Source organism: Erithacus rubecula (assembly GCF_903797595.1).
Source record: "Erithacus rubecula genome assembly, contig: SUPER_Z_unloc_3, whole genome shotgun sequence".
In the NCBI taxonomy this organism is placed as follows: domain Eukaryota; kingdom Metazoa; phylum Chordata; class Aves; order Passeriformes; family Muscicapidae; genus Erithacus; species Erithacus rubecula.
The window spans coordinates 1,156,291-1,166,271 of record NW_027635944.1 but is presented as its reverse complement, the minus strand read 5'-3'; the positions used below and the strand labels follow the sequence as shown (position 1 = coordinate 1,166,271).

Below are 9,981 nucleotides of genomic sequence, written 5' to 3'. Positions count from 1 at the left end.
TTCATCCTCCTCAGCACCTTGGCTGAGGCTGGCAGGACCTGCATCCCAAAAAGACCCTTGTGCTTATTTGATCTGAGGCACAGAGGCCATGCCACCTCCCAAGGTAACTGCTAGTGCCATTCATAACAGTAATTTTCAGTATTTGTTAAACAACTCCACAAAAAGTCAGTTTATTTCCACAGTTTCCCTTTCTCCTCAAGGCAGACTTTGCCAAATCTTTTCTAAGTCACCTAAACACAATCTCAAATGACTAATTTTTAGGTACAAGTATTTCCTTCTTTCTCCTTTTCCATCTGCAGAGACACTGGAGTAGAACCTGCCAGCTGCCAGGGTCTGGTTCTGAGCCTTTCAACAAAGAGCATTGATTCAAGTTTCTGCACAGTTTATTCACCTTACTCCAGCCAGAAAATTTCACCTTATTCTGGCCAGGACAGGGTTAATTTTGGCAGTATCCAGGGGGACTGGGCTGGAGCACAGAGGCTGCTTGATCCCACTGTGCAACAAGCAGTGCCTGCAGTCCTCTCCTCCCTCTGCATCACCAGCTCACTATCACAGCCCCCTTTCCTTCCTTTTGAACAAACTCCAGTGCTTCTGGAGGAAAACTTTCTGACCAGGTGCTTGGAATAGATTAAGAATAACAAACCCAACGCCACAACTTTTTTATTCTTGAAAAATTGAATCTTAGAACTACTTAAATGACTGATAGTGGTAAAATGCCTTAACAGATTGCTTCTGGAAGGGAAGAGTTTGGATGTAAAAGAGGAGAGGTTAAGATTAGGAGTTAGGAGTGAATTGTTTATTGTGAGGGTGGTGAAGCACTAGCAGAGGTGGCTCAGAGAAGCTGTGGATAACAATTCCCTGGAACTGGTGAAGCTGCTGGACAGGGCTTGGAGCAAGCTGGTCTGGTGGAGTCATCCCAGGACCCCGTGGGGATTTTGGAACAAGATGATCTCTGAGGCCCCTTCCAACCCAAACCATTCTATGAGCCCTTGATTTGGAAAAGATACTGCCTGTAGCAAACTGAAATAACACACAAATTGGATGGATTTTGCTGTCATTAGGGTTTTTTACCAGATTTGCAGTAATTATCACTTCATTAGACTGATGCAGAGCTGTTAACACTCTCTGTATATGAAATACTTCAGTTCAAACATCCTTTTGGAAAGTGGTATTAAATATTAGAAGGGCTAGAAGTAAGCATGCTTTTTATCCTGAGGCCCAAACAAATTGCAAGTGGTTGTGGCTTGCTAGCAAGCATATTTTAGAAACTAACACAATGACATTAAAATTTTTGTGACACTTGCCTGCCTTCAGTGCTGCCTGCTCTGATGCCTTTGTGTGGCTTTCACATGTCTGTACAACTGCTGCCTTAAAGGCAACTCCGTATTCTCTTTTTGCTTTACTTCCAGGTGTTTTTTATCTCTGCAAACTTAATTTTCAAGCTGCTAGTGATTTGCCCCCACTGGTGCCCAGCAATGCAATTCATGTTAAATGGGATGGTGTAGTGTCTTCAAACAGAGTTAATTGAAATGTGAAATGAGCACTTTTCACCCCTCAGATATTTTCCTAAAGTAGATGCACTGCAGAAATCACATTTTGGCATGTGGGTACAACCTTCAGTATAAAAAAATCAAATTTAAAAAATTCAATTTAGAAGTTGATAGGAAGCTATTGAGAACATTTGGGGTAATTTAAACAGTTTATTCAAGTGACTCAAGAGTACTCTATAGTCTGACAAAGCCATAGTCATAATTTTAGATTACAAGCATTCTAAATGACCTCAGGGAGCACCTACTTTTTCACCAGATGTGTACAGAAGCACTAGTGACATGGATTTTCTTAGGAAAACCAAGCCCAGCACAGGCATTGGCTGCTTAAGTTGGCAAAGGAGAGATTAGTGAGACTCTCCAGGATGACACCCCTGCCCTGGGGCAGCCTCCAGGGATGCCAGGAGCAGCAGCACTCCTGACCCTGGAGGTACCAAATGTGCAAATCCAGCACAAAGCCAGGTGCCTTAGGGCACTGCCAGCAAAAGGGTGAGTTACAGCCACAGTATAATCAGAGAGTAATTTTGGAAGAGAAATCTGCAAAAAGGTTTCAAGCCTTTGCTCAAGCAGGGCCAGCAGCAAAGTCATCTAAGCCTCATCTAACAGGTTTTTGTTTCCAGAGATCACACAGAGCTCTGGACACCCTGGGAAAGGAAGTTATCCTGGATTTTGGCATCACTTTATGTCTGTGTATCCCAGTGTACTCAGTCATGGTGTTTCCCTGTCCCAGGGTGGGCATTGGTGCCATCACAGGGCACCATCCAGCATCACTCATTGACAAGCTCAGAAAAGAAGAGATTGTCTGTTCTGTGTTTTAAACTTAAACGTGGCATGTTCACGTTCCACAGCAGCAGTTAGTGCTTGGCACAGGACCAAACCTTTCATTTGATTCCTTCACAGCTTTTAAAGGTTCTCTGCCTTTGCCACGTGCAGTTAATTCCACTTCAGAATTCAAAAGTGATTAAAACATGATCACCATGTCTTAGCATAGGATGAAAGCTGCAGATCAAAATCAGATTTAGAAATTACTTAGAACTATTATGCTTCTGGACTTCAATCTCCATTTGTTCTTCCTGGTGATAATCTTTTGTACTCAAGGCAATCAACACCTAGTGCAACCAGGAAGATATTAAAAATGTTTCTGACTTCTCAGTTGGTAGCTCAAAACTATCATTTGAATTTCCTTCCTCCACTTACAGATTCTGTGATTATTTTGTAGGAAACACACCAATAAATGTGGTTACTCTCCTCTAAAACAGACTGCTGTGCCAAAAAATTACAACATGAACAGGAGTTAAATATTGCAAAGCTCCTCTTGAATAAGAAATACATTTTTTATACCTGTACACAGAGGCATGTGTGGTGCTCCTTTCTGTGCATGTTGTTTCAGTGGAAGCAGAGCTCAAGCTCTGGGAGCTGAGGGAAACCTCAGCACAGGTACCAGAGAAATGCAGGAAATGTTCTCCAGCCTGCACCAGGAGGGCAGTTCTGCTCAGCAGGTTCTGCTTTGGCAGCTGCCTTCAGCAACGCTCCTGTGAGATGTCACACAGTGATTCGTGTCATTGTTATCAATATAAAGAATACTGAAGCCAAAGGGAAGCATAAACGTAAGACAAAAGAAAATCTAATTTCATTGTATTTTTTTAAATCACTTTGTTGTAAATTGTTGATTTTTCTTTGTTTTTTTGTATTTTTATTATTTTGTTACTATAATGATGAATTGTATCCACTTTTATGAATCAGGAAAATGTGAGCTTGTTTGGACATGAGCAGGCTTGTCCCTGCTGCTGCCTGCTTGCTAGGAGTGTAACCTGAGAACATGTTCCAGCCTTGTCCAGACCTGCTGGGGGCTGGTGGCCACTGCTGCCTGAGAGCCAACGTGCTCAGCCTTGCTCTGACTTGTCCCCCAGCACAGTGGGCACATCACAGCCACCAAAAAAACTGCAAACAAAAGGGGCAGTGACTGGGGTAAGACAGACGAGTTGGTGGAGCACAGACTGCCTGCATCCACAGCAATGCCTTGCCTGTTCCTTATCAATGAACTAATAAATTGCCTTATTGATTGGCCCACCCGATTGTGGTGAGTGATGTGTAACACTCCTTTCCCGTCAGTCCGAGCAGGAATGCCATCCCGGGGGCGGCGGGTCTGGCAGGCTGTCGGTGGGTGATGGAGCCATCCCGGGCTCAGCTATTCCCGGGAATGGCTCACCCCGCAGACACCTGCGCTTGCGAACCCGGAGCGTGTCCAGCTCCGCGGCGCTGCCAGGTTTGCAAACACCTCCCCCGGGAGGCAGAGCCACAGGACTCCTTTGTGCTGCAGGGGCTAAAGAAGGGCAGAGGGTTTTGACCACATTGAAAAGATTCGGAGCTGACGAGGGGACTCAGGACAATGTGAAGAGCAAGGGGTGGGTGACAGTGCAGCTTTCTGAGCACACCATGGAGGGGGAATGGCCTCCAGGAGCTGGCTCAGAAGTGCCAGGGGACAGCTTGCCATCCCTCACATAGGCACAGCTCTCACAGGGCTCAGCCTTATTAGTCCTGCCAGCAGCTGAGCTGGGCTTACACTCCTTTGCACTTCTTTTGCAACTTCGTGGTTGGAAAGCTTGGGCTTGAGATGGGCTCATGAAAGCACCCTGGAAAGAGTTGTTTATATTCAGTCTCACACTGCACAGTATGAGATCAAATAATTGGATTTAAATGAAAAATAAATAAATAAATAAATAAATAAATAAATAAATATTAAAAAGCACCTTGGTCCTGGCCCCGCCAGGAAAAGAAATTTCCTGGTTGACTTGGTTCATTGTGGAAGAGAAGACTGACATGTTCTCTGGGGTACCAAACCTCTCCTTACCAAACCTCTCCTTGTGTTTTATGGAATGCTGTCACACATGGGATTAGAAAGCAAAACCAACTCAACATATGGGTAGCATGAGGCAGGTTAATGTGCACACGAACCTGTATTATGCATTTAAAGGAAAGAGAAGAAAAAAGAGCAGATGGAAAGCTGGTAATTCCATCACTAAAAGTAGAAAGAACTGATAAACCACAGAAATATGAAAAGCAGTTGTATCAGATGAAAAGTGATCTTAAAAACTGCATGCAAGAGCTGCCAAATTTAAAAGACAGATCTGGAAAGAGCTTGAGGAAGTGCAAAATGAATAGAGACCATGTGAGAATGGGATTTCATTCAATTTATTTTAAAAAGATATTTCTACAGTAATATGCTGCTGCAGAAACCACTTTCCAACAAAGAAAAAATACTAAAATGACCCTGTCTTTCTTGAAATCCCCCCATGCAGAAGTCTCTAAGTTTAGCCCACCTGTTTTTGCAAGCCAGGATGACTCTTGCACAGGAGTTTCAAGGTAATAGTCCCATTTAAAGACGCCTTCACCATCTGTTTTCCAGCTGCTTTTAGAGTACCCATTTCTTTTTGGAAGACCTGGAACCTTCATATAGATGCAACAGTCATTCTCTCTTGTACAAATCCTGCTGCTGTGATCATATTTAATGCATTTGTACAATTTTAATGCTTTACTCCCCATTCTCCACCAACAGTAGCTGGAGGAAGAGGCAACTGGATGAGTTGCAGTTACCCAACATAGAGCATGCATTGAGTAAAGGCAGTGGGAAGCAGTGGGATGGTATTGCTGACACATGGCAGCTGCTTCATACGGGGACAGTCACAGGGATGTGTCTCACAAAGCATGAGCCTTTCCACCAAGTGATTCTGGCTGTTCACAGCAATTACAAAGAGTTTCTCCTGAGTCACTGAGCACAAGGTCTTCACAAGCAAGATTTCTCTCACATGTCTGGTTCTGTGGGGCTCAAACCTAATTCACCCCAATACCCTCCCTTTTGCAGCTGATGGTGGAAACACAGTGGATGGAGCAGGTTATTAAAAAAAATCACTCAGCCCTCTCCACAAAGAAACAGAAGCCTGAAAATCACTACACAAGTATTTCACATCTTAGATGTTCTCAACTGAAACCTGAGTGTCTGTTTCTCACCTTCCAGGTTGTCTGTGATCAAGTACATTCATCACCTGTAACCCAACCATAAGCCCTGCCCCAAGGCTGTAGTCAACTAAGCTTTCTGTGAATTAAGGTCTTGGTGCAACTTGACAGGACGAGGCTTAGCTGTCTATACAACCTGAGTGAGCACCAGATAGCTCTCATTTCTCATGGCTAAGAAATTTCAGAATAAAAGATCTTGATGCTGAGAGAGTTTTTACTTCAGAGAAGTTGAAAATAAGCCTGTGGAAAATAAGACAGAGGAGATCTGTTTATACCAAACTTTGCCATGCTTGTGTTCAAACTCAAGTCCAAGGACTGCTTTCCCTCGACAGTCCTCTGACATGGCAGAGGGGCAAGGGAGGCTGCTGAAGACATGCAGAACAGCTGGAAGGGAACTGAGGCTGCCTCTTGACTGTCTCAGCAGCTGTTGGTGGAAATCAGACGAGTCTGGGATTTGTAAAACACTAAAGCACTATGAAGTGATTCAGTTGAACACCAACTAGACTGCAGCAGTGACAAAAGGAATGCATATTAAAGAACTGCTCCAGAAAGAAAAGCATGTCATTGACAGCAATATTTGCACTTTAAGGACTTTAAGAAAACATAAAAGGCTGCTTGGTTATTAGTTCCTAATAAGTTAACACCTATGTGAGATGCTGAACAAACACAAAGAGCTTCTGCACTGTAATTTGAAAGTTATTACAATCAGCAAGGTAACAGCTGCTTACAATTCTACAATTCTTCAGTGTTTATTGACAATATTTGGCTGTACAATGGTGCAAAATGTGTATCAGGTGCTCTGTAGTCCTGTTTTTGAAAAAACTGTGTTGGCAAGCTTCTATCTCTCCCTTCTTATACACAGCACTACCACCTGGTGAAGCTGAGCTCCCCTTCTCCCAGTACTGCACCACAAAGCAGTGTCCATCTCAGATGAGGAGTAAGGGTATTTACAGCTCCTACAACTCGGGGAAATCCACAGTACCAACTCTGCTATCTGGCAGGCAAACTGCAGAGCAACAGGATCAGAATCTGATGCAAAACAGTTTTTGACTGTGGTCCTGAAAAAACCAAACCAACAAATAACTCCCAATGCTCAATGAAAAAAAATAGCCTTAAAAGCAAATAATGCCCCCTTTTTAAAAGACAGAGAGTGTCTTTCTACCACATCACATGCCTGAGGTCAATCAAGTTGTAATCATGCTTGGTACTGTCTAGTGCACTGGAAGACAGCTCCCAAAAACAAGGAGCTTGCAACCCAAGCTGCTATTGTGTTTTCATGCTATTCAATAAGACATTGGGATAGATTTGATTTAATGTGATTTGTATTAAAGATGGGTCAGAAACTTTTGCAGAGATGAAGAATCATCATCATTAAATAGTGTGTTGAAAGCAGCCACTATTTAACTAATTGTTCCCTTCTTTTACAGGATTTTAGTCTATTCATGAATCTCTAGAGCTGATCAAATAAAAATGAACACCAAGATGAAACTTGAAAAAAGAAAATTCGATAAGACATGAAAAAAAAAAAAATGCTATCCAAGTGACCTCCCAGAAGAGTGACCACCAAGAAAAAGCCTTGTTGAGTCTTGCAGGTGCTCTCCAGTGAGAACCAGCATAAGGTTAAAAAAAAAGTAAGCTCTAGTATGTGAAGCCATGAAAAGTTCAATTCATTAGCTCTGATTCCATTCTGCCTTCAGCATAAGCCAACCTAATAACTTAATAGTTGGACAATGTTTCTTTACAGCAAGAGCAGCCAAAGGTATGATGGTGAAATCCATAAACAATTCTGAATTCCCCAGCCAGTGACTCTTATGGGCTGCACTCTACATTACATAAAATACATAGTTGCCTCAACCTGCATCAATTTATCCATTCAGCCAGTGGTACAGCACACTTGCTACAAAATGCCAATTTTGTAGAGGTTATACATTGTTTAAAAGTTAGGATACCAAGACTTTTACCTCCTGTTGTTGAATTTTACAGAAGCTTAAATTTAAACTCGTCTTCCCTGAGCACTTTTCACAGAGCAGGTGCCAGAGATTTGTGGAGTTTTCTTCCTACAGTGTATGTAATACAACTTTGGGCTGTTACAATTATTCAAGGACGTCACCACTGCTCACATCAAAAGTAAGTTCATGGTCCTCCACAGAGAACAAACACCATACTAATACTTTTTTTTCTAATATGGAGGTTCACAGTTGGTTGCTCAGCTGGCATCTCTGGGCTGTTGTCACCTGTCAGTCCTCTTAGATGCTACAAGGTATTCAGGGCTCAGAACTAGCAAATTCTAGGCTGAGGCTCACACAGAAGGATTAACAGGGACAGGCAGTTGCTTACTGTGTTGCCAGAGGCTGGTGATGACAGCTTTTCCACCGCTGGAGTGGGTGGCACACATATCAAGACCATATGCCAAGGATACAAACCATAGGCTGCAAGAATTTCTCCAGGTTTTTAATAGCAGGAAGCTAAAAAAAGTTACAGCTACTCTTGAGAGTCACATGTCTGGCTTTTGCAGCATTTCCATTTAAGATTTGCAGTTACTGATAGTTCAAGGCTATTTCACAGCAGGCTGTGACGGGAAGTACAATCAATCTAAATTTAAAGAAAATCTTTTTAAGGAAAGTGAGAGAATGAAAACGTGAAAGATAAGGAGAGAATCTTGCTATTTAGAGATTTTGTCTAACCTCCACAGACAAGGAACCCCAGCCCACTGAGCTGAGTTTTCCTGTGGCACACTCTCAATGTGCATGACTTGCTCTCCAACTCAGCAGCCTGTTTTCTGTAAGCCTGGGGCAACTGGCTCCAAAAGCAAGCACGTGGTCAATGCTGGCCCACTGCACACCTGTGAAATGCCCATTCCTGCCTATAATGGGATCCCACAAGCCATGGGAAGAATTTGCTGGACAGAAATTTTAAGATGTAAACCAGAAAATGGACTGCTAACATGACTCAGGTGAACAGAGTGAAGAGTCTCATGGTAACTTTCATAGGTCAGAATCATTGCTTTATTCATTTTTTATTTTTATGTACATAAAAGCAAAATAACAACATGTCTTAAGAACCACTGTCATGATTCATCCAATTAAGCTATCAGTAGCTGAGTTACTGAGAGATGACAGAAATTGGCTGCTACTTGGCTGTCAAGATTCTGTGCCAAGAAAACCTGGCATTGCTGGCAGTGGAGATAATATTGTACTTTTTTATGCATCCTAGGGGGAAATACTCTATTGTGAATAGCGACAAAATTTAAGTGAGGGAGCAAACAAAAGTGAATTTCAGGGTTTTCTTTTCAAAATAAATGTGATTTTAAGTGCTTAACACGAAAATAACCTACTTTTGTTCAAGCAAAAGCAGAACTAAAGACAAGGCTGCAGTTGATGAAACAGAAAAAAGTAAGACATAACAAAACATTCCAAAACATATATGCTTTCGGAAGGTGAACTAATTCAACTGGATGGACAGAAAAGTATTTTGCTTGAGATAGTCCATTCTAGGCACTTGCTGACAATTTCTCATTTAGCTCCAGAGCTCTAACATCTCCATTAGCTTTGGCATTTTCTATAAGCACCTGTAGAGAAAAATAGAGAATGACCTGAGAATTTAAGATCATACAGTTTGTGTTTTAATGGCAATCTGAAATGTACTTTAATTCCTGCTAGACAGTTTTGCTAAAAAATCATCTAACTCATAATCCCCAGACAGGAAATAATCAACATTACACATCAACTTGCTTAAAAGATCCAAACTCTGCACTATAGTGACTGTAATCACTTCCAATGCTCTGTAAAAGCATCACTGGTCAGTGGTTACCTGCTGGCAATTACACAAGCAGACCTATTTTCCTGCTGACACATACTTATCTCTTGCTTTGTATAAATCTTACTTTTGTATAAATCTTTATTTGTCAAACTGAAGTGCTCTCTGCAGCTTCTTTAAATAAATTGGCACATCCTTTTTCCTCTCCCAGTTAAATTCACACTTGCCTGATTTATTTTCCATATATCATATTTGGGCTCTTCTATTAGGGACCTTACAAAAGGCACCAAAGCCACCTAATGCTCATAAGCTTCTGGCACATTTCTTGCAATCCAATGGCATTGTACATTCTGAAAATTAAAACCATTAAGCAGAACCAAGCAAATCCCCAGATATTATCACTATATCCATCAGCAGGAACTAGAGATGACTTTGCAGAAGCAAATGCAATGAGATCATACCAGGATCTTTTGAACTTATTAAATCTAGCTTTTTTTATCTTGCATGTCTATGTATGGATTTTTGTCCACATCTTTTTATATGTACCTCCAAAAGTACTTTATATTGGATTCAATATTTCACCAGGGAACTGATAATTTACCAGAGCTGATAATCAGGGCAAAAAAATAGCCAGAGGCAGTACTGAGGATAGGAGAGTGTATTC

At 41.8% G+C, this 9,981-nt stretch overlaps 1 protein-coding gene across 2 annotated transcripts in view; it reads right to left on the bottom strand.

The window, feature by feature from the left end:
- Nucleotides 1–8,543: 8,543 nt before the first annotated feature.
- SKIC3 (SKI3 subunit of superkiller complex) overlaps nucleotides 8,544–9,981 on the bottom strand; it is a 46,493-nt gene continuing 45,055 nt past the window's right edge. For both annotated transcript variants that reach the window (XM_079331349.1, XM_079331350.1), the window contains exon 41: nucleotides 8,544–9,129. In XM_079331349.1, the coding sequence (XP_079187475.1) occupies nucleotides 9,052–9,129 (78 nt within the window). In that variant the 3' untranslated portion in view covers nucleotides 8,544–9,051. The remainder of the gene's footprint in view (nucleotides 9,130–9,981) is intronic.